The sequence below is a fragment of the Mobula birostris genome, chromosome 5 (assembly GCF_030028105.1).
Source record: "Mobula birostris isolate sMobBir1 chromosome 5, sMobBir1.hap1, whole genome shotgun sequence".
Lineage (NCBI taxonomy): Eukaryota > Metazoa > Chordata > Chondrichthyes > Myliobatiformes > Myliobatidae > Mobula > Mobula birostris.
Genome location: NC_092374.1, coordinates 207,847,608 through 207,864,104, shown reverse-complemented (window position 1 = coordinate 207,864,104; position 16,497 = coordinate 207,847,608). Strand labels below are relative to the sequence as shown.

Below are 16,497 nucleotides of genomic sequence, written 5' to 3'. Positions count from 1 at the left end.
GGGGGCTCAGCCCGGAACGTCGACTTTTCTTTCCATGGAAGCTGAGTTGCTGCAGCCTTTTGTGCGCGTTACTTGGGTCTGCGGGTTTTCTCTTTTTCTCTGGTTTGTGATATTGACCCTGGTTCTGATTCTGAAACTTACTTTGACCCCTGGAACGCCTGAAATAATTCCGACTCTTGTAGGTGGGGGCAGTGTCGGACACAGGACAACTCCCCCGCCGCCGCCGAGCGCTTGCCCGAGGACGCGCGCTCCCGCCGCCGTGCGCTTGCCCGAGGACGCGCGCTCCCGCGCCGCCGCCGCTGTTCGGGCTGACTGTCCGAGAGCGCGGGCTCCGACGCCAACTGCCCGCAGTTTGAAATCGCAGGCCGGCGCCGCCTCGGCCAATCAGCTGAGGCGGTGGATGCGACACGTGACTCGGAGCGACCAATAGATTCAGAGCGGTTGTCCGGTGAGCTGCCGTTTGTTTCAGGAAGGGCTCGGTGAGCCGCCAATTTAAACCGGGGGTGGTGTGGGGGGGGCAGGGAGAGAGACGGGGCGGGGCGGGGGGGTGAGATGGAGGGGGGAGGGGAGACAGACCGGGCAGTGGGGGGGGGGAGAATGAGGGTGATGAGAGAGACGGGGAGGGGGGAGAGACAGACCGGGCAGTTGGGGTGGGGGGTCAGGGAGAGAGACGGGGGGGGGGGGAGAGGCAGAGGCGGGGTGGGGGTGAGATGGAGGGGGGAGAGACAGACCGGGCAGTTGGGGTGGGGGGGTCAGGGAGAGAGACGGGGGGGGGAGAGGCAGAGGCGGGGTGGGGGTGAGATGGAGGGGGGGAGAGACAGACCGGGCAGTTGGGGTGGGGGGTCAGGGAGAGAGACGGGGGGGGGAGAGGCAGAGGCGGGGTGGGGGTGAGATGGAGGGGGGGAGAGACAGACCGGGCAGTTGGGGCAGGGGTGATGAGAGAGACGGGGAGGGGGGAGAGACAGACCGGGCAGTTGGGGTGGGGGGTCAGGGAGAGAGACGGGGGGGGGGAGAGGCAGAGGCGGGGTGGGGGTGAGATGGAGGGGGGGAGAGACAGACCGGGCAGTTGGGGTGGGGGAGAGGCAGAGGCGGGGTGGGGGTGAGATGGAGGGGGGGAGAGACAGACTGGGCAGTGGGGGGGAGAATGAGGGTGATGGGGCAGGGGTGATGAGAGAGACGGGAGGGGGGAGAGGCAGAGGCGGGGCGGGGGTGAGATGGAAGGGGGAGAGACAGACTGGGCAGTGGGGGGGAGAATGAGGGTGATGGGGTGGGGGGTCAGGGAGAGAGGGGAGGAGGCGGGGCGGGTGAAGGGAGTTGTGGTGAAGAGACGGTGGGGGGGGGGGCAGACGGGACGGGACCGGGAGACAGAGGGGAGGAAGACGGGACGGGGAGACGGAGGGGGAGAGACGGGACGGGGGAGTGACGGGACCGGGGAGACATAGGGGGAAGACGGGACGGGGGTGAGGCGGAGGGGGAGTGACGGGACCGGGGTGAGACAGCAGTGGGTGAAACGGGACGGGGAGATAGAGGGGGAAGACGGGACGGAGGTGAGACGGAGGGGGGAGAGACGCGGGGGGGAAGAAATTGCCTGGGTGGGGAGAGGCGGGACACGGGCAGCGCGATGGGTTGGGTGAAGAGAGACGTGACTGTGGGGAGGAGGGGGGAGAGACGGGCAAGGGACTGGGGATTGAGAGACGGTGTGGATGAAGACAGACGAGACGGGGCAGGGAGAAGGGAAGATATAGGCCAGTGCGGGGGCGGGGAGATGGGCAGGGGCAGAAAGGAGGGGGGGAGAGGGGGAGATGGGCCAGTGGGGTAGGGACAGAGACGGGGTTGTGTGGAGTGGTGGAGATGGGGGTAGGGGGAGAGAATAAGTCAGGCCTGGGGGGTAGAGAGATAGAGTTGGGTTGGGGGGAGTTCGAGAGAAATGAAGAGATGGGGTAGGGGGAGTGGAGTAGATGGGGTGGGGGCTGGGGAGAGACAGGGTGGGGGTAGAGGGAGTGGGAGGGAGAAGATGCCAAGGGTGATGAGGGTGGTTGGATAGGAGATGGGGAGAGAGGTGAGGGAGGGGATGGTGGAGGGTGATGAGGGGTTTGGGGAGATGGTGACAGGGGGAGAGGTGAGGGAGGGGAGGGTAGAGAGTGATGAAGGGTTTGAGGAGACGGTGGACAGTGATGAGGGATTTGGGGAGATGGTGATAGGGAGAGAGGTGAGGGAGGGGATGGTGGAGGGTGATGAGGGGTTTGGGGGGGATGGTGGACAGTCATGAGGGGTTTGGGGAGATGGTGATAGGGAGAGAAGTGAGGGAGGGGATGGTGGACAGTGATGAGGGGTTTGGGGAGAGAGGTGAGGGAGGGGATGGTGGAGGATGATGAGGGGTTTGGGGAGATGGTGATAGGGAGGGAGGTGAGGGAAGGGATGGTGGAGGGTGATGAGGGGTTTGGGGGATGGTGGACAGTGATGAGGGATTTGGGGAGATGGTGATAGGGGAGAGGTGAGGGAGGGGAGGGTAGAGAGTGATGAAGGGTTTGGGGGATGGTGGACAGTGATGAGGGATTTGGGGAGATGGTGATAGGGGAGAGGTGAGGGAGGGGAGGGTAGAGAGTGATGAAGGGTTTGAGGAGATGGTGGAGGGTGATGAGGGATTTGGGGAGATGGTGATAGGGGAGAGGTGAGGGAGGGGAGGGTAGAGAGTGATGAAGGGTTTGAGATGGTGGACAGTGATCAGGGATTTGGGGAGATGGTGATAGGGAGAGAGGTGAGGGAGGGGATGGTGGAGGGTGATGAGGGGTTTGGGGAGATGGTGATAGGGAGGGAAGGGAGGGCAGAGAGCGATGAGGGGTGAGTTGACGGAGGAACGGGACTGAAGGGGTGACGGGGTTGGTCGGACTGACGGAGAGTGGGCATGGGCTGGGATGGGGGTGACAGGGGTGTATGTTGCTCTGTTTGTCCCACCTTTACCCTGTTCTAACACTGGATGTGACACACCCACTCCCTCTCCACTCAGCACTGATTTGCAGAATGGATTGGAGCCGGGGGTTGCCTGTTGGCCAAGACAGACCCGCTGAGAGCCGGCCCCTGACGAAGAAACGCAAACTACAGGATGAAAATGCAGAGGTGAGCAGCTCCAAATCAGACCAGGATTAGGTTGTTATCGCTGTTTTATGAGACATTGTTTGATCTGGTGATATTGCCCAGAGGGTTTTCAGAAATGAAGAATGAGACACAAAACTCAGCTTAAAGCTGAGTTATTAAATGTTCTCTCCACACTCAGGATTGTGTGGCCAGACATCGTCTCTGAATTTGCCAGTGGCACAACTGTTGGCAGATTGTCAGATGGTCATGAGGAGGCAAGTGGAGTGGGGTCAAAACAACAAACGGGCACTTTGTCAGGAGAAGACCTGCGGATGCTGGACACTGCCTGGCCTGCAGCATTTTGTGTGTGAAACTTGCTCTCTACATCAGTAAGATAAAGGAGTTGATCGTAGACTTCATAAAGGGCAAGACGAGGGAACACAGATATGTCCTTTATCAGGGATCTCTGGGGAAAGGGTGAGAAACTTCAAATACCTTGGTGTCAAGATAAAGATATGACGTAGGATCGGAAGATGTTGAATTCTTGTGGGTTAAGTTAACAATCTGCAAGGGTAAGAGGACCCAGATAGCAGTTATCTACAGGCCTTCCAACAGTGGCCGGGAGGTGGACCACAGGGAATAGAAAAGGCATGTCTAAAGGGCAATGTTATGATAGCCGAGGGAAATTTCATCATGTGGGAAGATCAAGTTGGAAATGGATCTCTAGAGTGAGTTTGTTGAATGCCTACAAGATGGTTATTTAGAGTAGTTTGTCATTGAGCTTACAACAGCATTAGCTATACCGGATTGGGTGTATGTAATGAAATGGAGGTGGTTAGGGAGCTTCAGGTAAAAGAATCCTTAGTGATCACAATATGATTGAGTTCAACTTGAAATTTGATAGGGAGAAAGTAAAGTCTGACATAGCAGTATTTCAGTGGAGTAAAGGAAATTACAGTGGAGTAATTACAGAAAGAAGTTGGCCAAAGTAAATTGGAAGGAGTTGTTGGCAGGGATGACAGCCGAGCAGCAATGGTGTGAGTTTCTGGGGAAAAATGAGGAAGGAGCAGGATAGATGGTATTCCAAAAATGAAGAAACACTCAACTGGCAAAATAGTACAATTGTGGCTGACAAGGGAAGTCAAAGCTAATGTCAAACCGAAAGAGAGGGCATACGACAAAACAGAAATTAGTGGGAAGACAGGATTGGGAAGCTTTCAAAATCCTACAGAGCAACTAAAAGAATCATAAGGAGGGAAAAGATGAAATATGGAAGCAAGCTAGCAAACAGTATCAATGTGGATAGTAAGAGCTTTTCAAGCATGTAAAAATTAAGAGATGAGAGTGGATATAGGACCACTAGAAAATGAGGCAGGAGAAATAATAATGGGGGCCAAGTAGGTAGCTGATGAACTAAATGAATATTTTGCATCAGTCTTTACTGTGGAGGACACTAGCAGCGTCCCAGATGTTAACGGGTATGAGAAAAGAGAAGTAAGTGCAGTTATCATGACAAGGGAGAAGGTGATCAAAAAGCTGAAAGACCCAAGGGTAAATAAGTCACCTGGGGCATATGAACTTCGTCCTAGGCTTCTGAAAGAGGTAGCAGTAGAGATTGTGGAGGCATTAGAAATGATCTTTCAAAAATCATCAGACTCTTGTATAGTGCCAGAGGACTGGAAAATTGCAAATCTCACTCCACTCTTTAAGAAAGGAGGTTGGCAGCAGAAAGGAAATTATAGACCAGTTTGCCTGACCTCAGTGGTTGGGAAGATGTTAGAGTCAATTGTTAAGGCTGAGGTTGTGGAGTACTTGGTGACACAGGACAAGATAGGTCAAAGTCAGCATGGTTTTCTTAAGGGAAAATCCTGTTGGAATTCTTTGAGGAGTAGGATAGATAAAGGGGATGCAGTAGATGTTGTACATTTGGACCTTCAGAAGGTCAAACATGAAGCTAAGAGCCCATGATATTACAGGAAAGTTACTGGCATGGTTAGAGCATTGACTGATTAGTAGGAGGCAGCGAGTGGGAATAAGAGGATCCTTTTCAGGTTGGCTGCCAGTGAGCAATTACATGTATTGCAGGTGATTATATAAAATTATAAGCTACCATAGGAAAGTTAAACTAGAAGAAAAAACCAAGAGAAATAACAATCTTACACCCTGCCATTTGTTGTTTGTGGTAAATTACAAAACCACCAAATAAATACAAAAGTGAGCTTGTGTTCGTGGACTGTTCAGAAATCAGATGGTGGAGGGGAAAGATAGGCCACTGCCAATAGCTCACCAGAGTCTTCTGTCCAGGGCCAGTCTTTTCTGTTGTTTTCAGGTGCAGCTCATCTTTTTGGTGTATCCCTCCTCTCCCAGGGATGAGGTCTTTGGATCTTCTGTTGGCGTTTCGGTAGCGCTGGATTTTTTTGGGATGGGGTTGCTAGCCCTGTGCCTAGTCCTCTTTTCACAACAGGTTTGGGACTGTCCATGGGGAAGAATCTGTTCCTAAAACGTTGTGTGTGTCTTCAGACTCCTGTACCCTCCTCCCTGATGGTAGCAATGAGAAAAGGGCGTTGTCTGGGTGGTGAGGGTCTTTTGAACATGCCTCGAAGTTGGGGTGGCTAGTGCTGCTTGAGTCAGCTTGTTTTGATATTGTGCATTAGAGCCTTTGTACCAGCCATAATTGTACTGAAGGACTGAGTGGCCACCCTTGCTCCCATTTCTAACGTACTTACCCAGCCAAATTCAAAGCATTGCACATCACCCAAAGGGACAGAATCAGGAGGTGAATTGATAGAGGTAGACAAGGGGGTGGGGCAGGTGGATGCTGAAAATGAGGGCATAGCAACACAATGCAGGAGGGACTCAGCAGGCCAGGCAGTATCTGAGGACGGGAATAAACGACCGAGACCCTTCGTCCAAGATTCACGATTGTTCAATGTCATTTCCAGTGCTCAAGTGTGAAGGAGAACAAAGTAATTGTTGCTTCCAATCTGATGCAGCACAAAAACCCCACAAAAGATAAGAACACAATAATACAAAACACAATAAATGCAAATACATAAGATAACTTGTATATAGAGATTGTGTGTCCTCAGTATTGCTGGACACAGGAGTGTCTGTACGTAAGGTGACTGACAGGAAATGATAAGGTAGTGGTGTAAGGGTGGGTTAGTGTGTGGAGGTGTTGGTTAGCCTCACTGCTTGGGGAAAGTAACTGTTTTTGAGTCTGGTGATCCTGGAGTGGATGCAATGATGTTACCGGCCCTTTTCTGGCACTTTTCTGTATGTACGTCCTTGATGTTGGGTAGGCTGGTGTTGGTGATGCATGGAGAGTTTTGACCACCCGTTATCGAGCCACCTTGCCTGCCACAGTGCCAAGCAGTGATGCAACATGTTAGGATGCTCTCTGCAGTTCATCTGTAGAATGACATGAGTATAGATGTGTAAAGTCCAGCTCTCCTCAGCCTCAGAAAGTAGCTTTCCTGATTGTGTGGAATATATTATGGGATCATGAGAGGTTGTGTGAGATGTGCACTTCCAGGAGTTTGAAACTGCTTGAAGTTTCCACTTCTGTGCTGCAGTGTGACTGGTGCGAGTTCTCCTGAAGTTGATAGCCATCTCTTTTGTCTTGTCATGAAGAAAGAGGTTATTTGTCTGGTACCAAGCCTCAAGTTCTTCCACCTTCTCTCTGTAGGCCATCTCATCGTTGTTGGTGAGTTTGTCGTCAGCGAACTGACAGTGTGACTACTGGAGTGTTTGGCCGTGCAGTTGTGTGCGAGCAGAGTGCCCAGCACTGGGCTTGGCACGAGGGGTGGGTTTACCCCTGCTGAGGATGGTGGGGAGGGAGGAGGGGTCTGAGGTCTGTAACCGGTGCACCAATTGTGAGTTGGAGAGCTCTGAGAGAGGAGGCAGCGCACAGGTCGGGAGCGAAGTTTAAGAGGGGAAAGCATCACTGGAACTCGGCTATAACCGGAACACCAATCATGAGTCGGAGAGCTGGGAAGGTCCAGGCATAAAAGGGAGACACTGCCTAGTGGAGCGGCCATCGATGGAATGGTTTGAGGCAGAATGGTAGGGCTTTGGCTCATTTGGGCTTCAGCGAGGTAAGTGAGTAGGGAGACTTCACTTTTTTTTTCACCCCTTGCATTTTTTTTTGAGGGATAGAGAGCACCTGGAGGCACATGACAAGATAGGCCAAAGTCAGCATGGTGCCCTGAAAGGAAAATCCTGCCTGACTAACCAACTGCAATTTTTTGAGGAAATTACAAGCAGGGTAGACAAAGGAAGTACAGTAGATGTGGTGTACTTGGATTTTCAGAAGGCCTTTGACAAGATGCCACACATGAGGCTGCTTAGCAAGATGAGATCCAATGGAATTACAGGGGAGTTACTAGCCTGAGTGGAGCATTGGCTGATCAGCAGAAAACAGAGAGTGGGAATAAAGGGATCCTATTCTGGCTGGCTGCCAGTTACCAGTGGGCAAAGAAGTGGCAAATGAAATACAATGTTGGAAAGTGTATGGTCATGCACTTTGGTGGAAGAAATGAATGGGCAGACTATTATTTAGATGGGAAGAGAATTCAAAATACAGAGATGCAAACGGACTTGAGAGTCCTTGTGCAGGATACCCTAAAGGTTAACCTCCAGGTTGAGTTGGTGGTGAAGAAAGCAAATGCAATTTTGGCATTCATTTCTAGAGGTATAGAATATAAGAGCAGGGAATACAAGAGGCTCTATAAGGCACTTGTGAGACCACACAGAGTGTTGTGTGCAGTTTTGGGCTCCTTATTTTAGAAAGGATATACTAACATTGGAGAAGGTTAGAGAAGATTCACGAGAATGATTCCAGGAATAAAAGGGTTGCCATATAGAAACATTCTGAATGTTAAGAGGCTCGCACAGATTAGATATGGCCAAGTTATTTCCCATGGTAGGGGAGTCCAGGACAAGAGGGCACGACTTCAGGATTGAAGGGCGTCCATTTAGAGCAGAGATGTGGAGAATGGCCTACTGCTCCTATATCCTATGGTCTGTTGGTTAAGAAATCCAACACCCAGTTGCACAGTTGTGTATATTTATACCGAGGGATTTAACCAAGGTCTGTGGAACAATAGTGTTGAATACCAAACTGATATCCAGAAACAACATTCTGGCATAAGTTCCACCAGGACACGGGTTGAAGATCCAGCAAGACGTCACGGACAGCTGCTTCATGCAGACGCTGATGCATATTTGCAGTGAGTTGCCACAGATAGTGGTTGAGGTAGGCAGATTAATGTTATTTGTAACCCTTCCAGGCAAGTCCTTGTATAGGAGAGGTTTCGTGGGCTATGGGTTAAATGCAGCAGCACAGTCAGCGTGGAGGAGTTGTCTCCTTTCTGACCATGTCATCTACCACCCTGACTCCAGTACTTCTCACCAGAGTCCTTGCAGCTTCTCCGTTTTACATTGGTAATATCCCAGGCTTCATGTCAGGCACCCCCCCCCCCCCCCCCCCCGGGCCTCACCCAAAACACATGAATGATCATCGTGCTCTATCTCTCTGTCCTTCTCTAATGCCAGCATTCCTTGACATGCCCCTACTCCCAAGCCTCACCACCTACTCCTGCTGACATCATTCAGGCCCTAAACAGTCCTTCCAGGTGAGGTGACTCTCCATCAGGATCATCTACTGTATCCAGTGTTCCTAGTGCAGCCTCCTCTATAGTGGTGACATCCAACAGATCGGTGGATTGCTTCGTTGAGCACCTTTGCTCTGACTGCTGCAAAAGACAGGTTTTCCTGTTATCTACCCATTTTAATTCTACTTCCCATTTCCACTTGGACATGTCTGTCCATGGGCTCCTCTACCGTCACAAAGAGGCCAGTCAAGTTGGAGGAGCCTGATGGCATGAATATCAATTCCTCCAGCCTGGTAATTTCTCCCCCCCCCCCTCCTCTTCCTAGTCTCTTTTTTCATTCCCCATATCGGCTCTTCCCTCACTCCTTCTCCTCTTCTCACCTGCCCATCACCTCTTGGTGGTGTTCCTCCTTTCCGTTCTTTCACTCTTCTCTCCAATCAGATTCTTTCTTCGCCAGCCCTCTACTACTTCCGCTTATCACCTCCCAGCTTCTTCATTGCTCCCCTGCTGCACCCACCTACCTTTCCCCTCACCTGGTCTCGCCTAACACCTGCCAGCTTGTAGTCCTACCCCTCCTGCACCTTATTCTGACTTCTGCCCCATTGCTGTCCAGCGCTGGTGAATGGCATCCACCTGAAGCTTTGACTGTTCATTCCTCTCCATAGATGCTGCCCGACTTGTTGAGTTCCTCCAGCATTATGGGTATGTTGCTTGAGATTACCAGTGTGTGCAAAATCTCTTGTGTTTATCAGTCATTGCCTTGTGTACATTTCCACTGACCCACCAACCCTCCTCAACTGCGACTGCCCATCCGCATAAAATTCCTTCTGTGAGATTTACTGGAGGACCAACATTATTCTAATCCATGCCGACTGCCATAACTGAAGCAGGTGAGCAGAGGATATACTTTGTACTTTATGTTCAGAACAAAATGGGGACGGTCTGTGATATGAGGAATCACAGAAAGTGTAGTATACTTGTAACCCAGCTCAACATGGTTATTGTACAGAACTGAATTAATCTTGCACTCGGGCATTTCCTGAGCTTTGGGAAAGGGCAGTTGCCAGTTTTCATGATGACAGCTCAAAGGGGTTAGTTTTAAATGGTGCTTGGCATGCATATAACACTGTCTCTTTTTGTTTATGGTTTGGAGCAACAGAATATCACTGGAAGTACAGTTAACAACCGGATCCCATCATTACAACGCTCACGACTTCCGCAGCCTTTAGCGAAGAAGACAGAGCTGACAACAGCAGTGACCAGAACCAACGTGAGTCCCTCTGTGTGCCAGTCAAAGTATGGATGGGAGGGTCAGAGTCCCAACGTGTGACGACACGTGGTACGGAGGAGATGTCAGGGGTACATTTTTTTTTACACAGAGAATGTTGAATGTGTGGAATGGGCTGCCGGTGACAGTGGCAGAGGTGGATACGATAGGGTCTTTTATAAGACTCCTGGACAGGTACATGGAGCTTAGAAAAATAGAGGGCTACCCTAGGTAATTTCTAAAGTAAGTAAATGCACCCAATGACTTGGCCTCCACATAACAAGGGTGTTAGGGTGGATTCCCTTAATGGAGAATGCCTGTTGCATGACTTTGTTTAACGTGGGATGACTGATGCATGGGCAGCCACCACACAGTCCTTGAGAGATCAGGTCAGGGTCCAGTGGCATGGACTAAACACCGATGAGGGAAAGATGCTCAGGGAGGGTGGGGTCGGGGTGGGTCAGAGAAGTTTAGTAGAAGTGTAATATTCATTGCCCAGTGTCAGAGCTGGACGTGTGGTTGGGAGGAGGGGTCGAAGGGAAAGAGAAAAAGGCCTCGTTCCCCACATTACACTCGATGCTTGTGAAATGCCGCTGGTTTCTTCAGCTGTGTAAGTCTAGGGAAGATGCCCTCTGATCTGCCAAACCCGTGAGATTGAGACGGCTCTCACCACTGCCCCCCCCCCCCCCAAACCCTGGTTTGTGTGGATGCTGTGTAACTTGCTACCCAGTTATAAATTAGTGCCACATAATAACAGGCAATACACTGCATATGATTAAAGGAATTATATTTATGAATCTTATGTTACGTGACCAGCAACAATGAATATATAATTGAGTCAGGTTTGAAAAAACAAACAAGCATTTATTAAACTCTGCTCAACAATAGCGAAAAGAATTCAAACGACTAACTTAACCGGAAGTTAACTGCTATGTGGCAACTCTGGAACAGTTCCTAAAGTGGTAAATTCGAACACAGTCTTAAAATGGTAAATTCGAAAGTCCAAGTGATTTACACAGTCAGTAAGGAGAGACTTCTCTGGAAACACATTTCTTCGAAGGCTTGACGTTACTGCTGATCCCGTCCAAAGGATTCGTGACGAAGGAAATAAAATGGCTTAAAGGAACTGATCTTTTCCTGGTGAATGAACACTGCAAAAAAAACCTTCCTGATATTACAGGGGTTATCTCAGATGCAGGTCACTATTTCTGAACGAAGATTCAATAAGGTCGATCCTGTATTAAACCACCAAACGACACCAACTTTACTCGATCCTTCAGATTCCCATACTTTAGTAAGATCTTCACTCTCAATACTACTGTAAAGGTAAATCAAAGATACCCCAAGCAAAACTGGCAGCGATTGGCGAAACAACCAGCACAACGATTTTACCTTGCAATAGAAAGTAAAACTCCACTTTAAAACAAAACTGTGTCATGAGATGAATACGCAGCATAATGGAGTAACTGATGAACTAACGAAAACTAAACTGCGTCACAACAGGGGTTTCCCTTTATATATCTGTTGAGAACATGTCATCACGTCACCTCACACTGGTGGGAAAATCACATCACCCCACCATCACAAGACCATTACGTCATGCTCACAAGATACTCAATTACATCTTGGTCATAAGACAGTCACAAGACGCCCACTTAATTTAACTAAAGGTTTAGTACAGAAAAGGGCCCATTTTAATTAAACAGTCAGATGTACAAGTTGGAGCTGGGCCTCAGTGGCTGTCAGTGAAACAAGTCGGACCTCAATGGATCGGCACCTGGCTCCATCGAATCACGATCGCGCACCGGGTCAAATCCTACAACCGGTTCTCTCCAGCGTCTTCGTCTTCATCTCCCACTGAACAAAGACCCAGCCCAAAAACCAACCTTCTCTGCACTCTTTTCAACCTTATTAATATCCTTCCTGTAATTTGGTGACCAAAACTGAGCACAATACTCCAGATTCGGCCTCACCAATGCCTTATACAACCTCATCATAACATTCCAGCTCTTATACTCAATACTTCGATTAATAAAGGCCAATGTACCAAAAGCTCTCTTTACGACCCTATCTACCTGTAACGCCACTTTTAGGGAATTTTGTACCTGTATTCCCAGATCCCTCTGTTCCACTGCACTCCTCAGTGCCTTACCATTAACCCTGTATGTTCTACCTTGGTTTGTCCTTCCAATGTGCAATACCTCACACTTGTCCGTATTAAACTCCATCTGCCATTTTTCAGCCCATTTTTCCAGCTGGTCCAAGTCCCTCTGCAGGCTCTGAAAACCTTCCTCACTGTCTACTACACCTCCAATCTTTGTATCATTAGCAAATTTGCTGATCCAATTTACCACATTATCATCCAGATCATTGATATAGATGACAAATAACAATGGACCCAGCACTGATCCCTGTGGCACACCACAGGCCTCCACTCTGAGAAGCAATCCTCTACTACCACTCTTTGGCTTCTTCCATTGAGCCAATGTCTAATCCAATTTACCATCTCTCCATGTATACCTAGCGACTGAATTTTCCTAACTAACCTCTCATGTGGGACCTTGTCAAAGGCCTTACTGAGTCCATGTACCCACCCCTGCTTAAGGTTGGTCTTGGGCTGGTCTTTGTTCAGTGGGAGATGAAAGTTGCCTCACAGGTGGATAGGGTAGTTAAGAAAGCTTATGGGGTGTTAGCTTTCATGAGTCGAGGGATAGAGTTTAAGAGTCGCGATGTAATGATGCAGCTCTATAAAACTCTGGTTAGGCCACACTTGGAGTACTGTGTCCAGTTCTGGTCGCCTCACTATAGGAAGGATGTGGAAGCATTGGAAAGGGTACAGAGGAGATTTACCAGGATACTGCCTGGTTTAGAAAGTATGCATTATGATCAGAGATTAAGGGAGCTAGGGCTTTACTCTTTGGAGAGAAGGAGGATGAGAGGAGACATGATAGAGGTGTACAAGATAATAAGAGGAATAGGTAGAGTGGATAGCCAGCACCTCTTCCCCAGGGCACCACTGCTCAGTATAAGAGGCAACTTTCAGAGATCTGTGGACATGTACCCCCAGATCCCAAGTATCCTGCCATTTACTTTGTATTTTGCCAGTCACTACGGAAAAGCATCTTGGCGATTGTTGGGATGATTTACATCGGACTGAAAAGCTTGAGCATGTAGATATTAAGAAAGAGATTGTGCTGCAGCTTTTGGAAAGCATCAAGTTGGGTAAGTCACAGGGACCGGACGAGATGTACCCCAGGCTACTGTGGGAGGCGAGGGAGGAGATTGCTGAGCCTCTGGCAATGACCTTTGCATCATCAGTGGGGACGGGAGAGGTTTCAGAGGATTGGAGGTTGTTCCCTTATTCAAGAAAGGGGGCAGAGATAGCCCAGGAAATTATAGACCAGTGAGTCTTACTTCAGGGGTTGGGAAGTTGATGGAAAAGATCCTGAGAGGCAGGATTATGAACGTTTGGAGAGGCATAATATGATTAGGAACAGTCAGCATGGCTTTGTCAAAGGCAGGTCGTGCCTTACGAGCCTGATTGAATTTTTTGAGGATGTGACTAAATAGATGTAGTGTATATGGATTTCAGCAAGGCATTTGACAAGGCACCCCATTCAAGACTTATTGGGAAAGTAAGGAGACATGGGATCCATGGGGACATTGCCTTGTGGACCCAGAACTGGCTTGCCCACAGAAGGCAAAGAGTGGTTGTAGACTGGTCATATTCTGCATGGAGGTCGGTGACCAGTGGTGTGCCTCAGGGATCTGTTCTGAGACCCCTCCTCTTCGTGATTTTTATAAATGACCTGGATGAGGAAGTGGAGGGATGGGTTAGTAAATTTGCTGATGACACAAATGTTGGGGGTGTTGTGGATAGTGTGGAGGGCTGTTAGAGGTTACAGCGGGACATTTCTCTGTGGATTGTCACCTTGTCACGGTGGAGAGGCTTGTGTGGTCCCGTGATCCCGAGAGCGATGCCGTCTGGAGCTATGCTCCTGGTAGGGTCACCCATGGCGGTAAGGTCGAGGGTGAGGTCCCTGACAAAGAACAATCCAACCAAGACCTCAAGGGTGGAACAGGCGGACGAAGTTACTTCGAACTCAACGGCTGTGAAGGCGGATGAAGACTACAACAAATCCATCAGCTCCAATCGTCGTGGTTTCCATGCCATTGGAATCAGTTTGTTGATTTGTGAAGTATCGTGTGCTTCTTGGAGTGCAACATCAAGTACACGTTAAACAAATACACGCACAGGCGTCTTCACTCTGTGGGCCACTTCTTCAGAACGAAGACCATCATCCTCGACCTCGAGGGATAGCCACGACGACAACAGCGGGACATCGATAGGACACAAAACTGGGCTGAGAAGTGGAAGATGGAGTTCAACCCAGATAAGTGTGAAGTGGTTCATTTTGGTAGGTCAAATATGATGGCAGAATATAGCATTAATGGTAAGACTCTTGGCAGTGTGGAGGTTCAGAGGGATCTTGGGGTCCAAGTCCATAGGACACTCAAAGCTGCTACGCAGGTTGACTCTGTGGTTAAGAAAGCATACGGTGTGTTGGCCTTCATCAATCGTGGAACTGAATTTAGGAGCCGAGAGGTAATGTTGCAGCTATATAGGACCCTGGTCAGACCCCAATTGGAGTACTGTGATCAGTTCTGGTGGCCTCACTACAGGAAGAATGTGGAAACCATAGAAAGGGTGCAGAGGAGATTTACAAGGATGTTGCTTGGATTGGGAAGTATGCCTTATGAGAATAGGTTGAGTGAACTTGGCTTTTTCTCCTTGGAGTGATGGAGGATGAGAGGTGACCTGATAGAGGTGTATAAGATGATGAGAGGTATTGATCGTGTGGATAGTCAGAGGCTTTTTCCCAGGGCTGAAATCACTAACATAAGAGGGCACAGGTTTAAGGTGCTGGGGAGTAGGTACAGAGGAGATGTCAGGGGTAAGTTTTTTACGCAGAGAGTGGTGAGTGCGTGGAATGGGCTGCCGGCGGTGGTGGTGGAGGCAGATACGATAGGGTGTTTTAAGAGACTCCTGGATAGGTACATGGAGCTTAGAGAAATAGAGGGCTATGGGTAACCCTGGGTAGTTCTAAGGTAAGGACATGTTCGGCACAGCTTTGTGGGCCGATGGGCCTGTATTGTGCTGTATGTTTTCTGTGTTCTATGTTAAATACCTACAGCATGGCAGTAAAAATGTGAACCAGGGCATTACACTTGCATAAAAACACAATGACTGAAGTTCAGTTTATGCTTTCATAGATGCCCTGGGTAATTACAATTTGACATGCCAATTGCCATTACATTCTGGTCGTCTTCTCACTTCTTCTGGAGTTAGATAATATGTCAGTGGATGTTGTACACTGTATTCCTCTGAGCACTTCTCCAGTGTCCTTACCATCCATGCACATGAGCTAAAGCTGGAGCAGTTTTCCATTAAACTTTGCTGATTCTAAAGCCTAGTTCTCGCACTCCATTACCCAAACTGAACCAAATGCTTTGTGAGACAATTTCTCAATCACAAGCAGCAAAGTTCTTGGTACACATTTGATTGGATTCAAAAGAAGAGGATTTGAGTCGGTTGGATTACCATAACAGCGGGCAGGCACTATGTAAAGACTTCATGATATATTAATTTGGTGGGCAATTCCTGATGGTAAAAACTGAGAAATTACTCCAACAGTGGGGCTAATCCTCCCAGTTAAGGTTGCTGGACGTTTGAGCATATTCCTCAGTTTGCTTTAAGTAGGCCAGTTAAGATGTGTGTGAAATTGATAGCAATGCGGTACACTCTTTCTTTCTCTCCCTCCCCCTTATTTAGCCAGTTGGGGCTGGGGCTGTGAAGAAAGTTGCCTTCAGCAGTGTCTCCCTCAGTACATCCAGGAGCAAGGTGGCGTCAAGCATGGCTGGCAAGGGGGCGAAGAGTCACTATGGAGGTATATGACCTCTCCCTTCTCTCATTTCTCCATGAATGCAATTTATGTGTTGTCAGCCTCGGGGTGGTACGGACAGTGTGGGTAAACTGGGCCCTCGGGACGGTACGGACAGGGGGTGGGTAAACTGGGCCCTCGGGGTGGTACGGACAGGGGGTGGGTAAACTGAGCCCTCGGGGTGGTACGGACAGGGGGTGGGTAAACTGGGCTCTCGGGGCAGTACGGACAGTGTGGGTAAACTGGGCCCTCGGGGCGGTACGGACAGGGGGTGGGTAAACTGGGCCCTCGGGGTGGTACGGACAGTGTGGGTAAACTGGGCCCTCGGGACGGTACAGACAGGGGGTGGGTAAACTGTGCCCTCGGGACGGTACGGACAGGGGGTGGGTAAACTGGGCCCTCGGGGTGGTACGGACAGTGTGGGTAAACTGGGCCCTCGGGGTGGTACGGACAGGGGGTGGGTAAACTGGGCCCTCGGGACGGTACAGACAGGGGGTGGGTAAACTGTGCCCTCGGGACGGTACGGACAGGGGGTGGGTAAACTGAGCCCTCGGGGTGGTACGGACAGTGTGGGTAAACTGGGCCCTCGGGACGGTAC

General features: G+C 49.7%; 1 protein-coding gene across 1 annotated transcript in view; it reads left to right on the top strand.

Annotated features, from left to right (window-relative positions):
• The first annotated feature begins 332 nt into the window (after positions 1–332).
• The window catches only part of kifc1 (kinesin family member C1), an 82,264-nt gene continuing 66,099 nt past the window's right edge, over positions 333–16,497 (top strand). The window contains exons 1-4 of the mRNA XM_072259426.1: positions 333–448; positions 3,008–3,117; positions 9,844–9,960; positions 15,791–15,905. Of these exons, the coding sequence (XP_072115527.1) occupies positions 3,022–3,117; positions 9,844–9,960; positions 15,791–15,905 (328 nt within the window). The 5' untranslated portion in view covers positions 333–448; positions 3,008–3,021. The remainder of the gene's footprint in view (positions 449–3,007; positions 3,118–9,843; positions 9,961–15,790; positions 15,906–16,497) is intronic.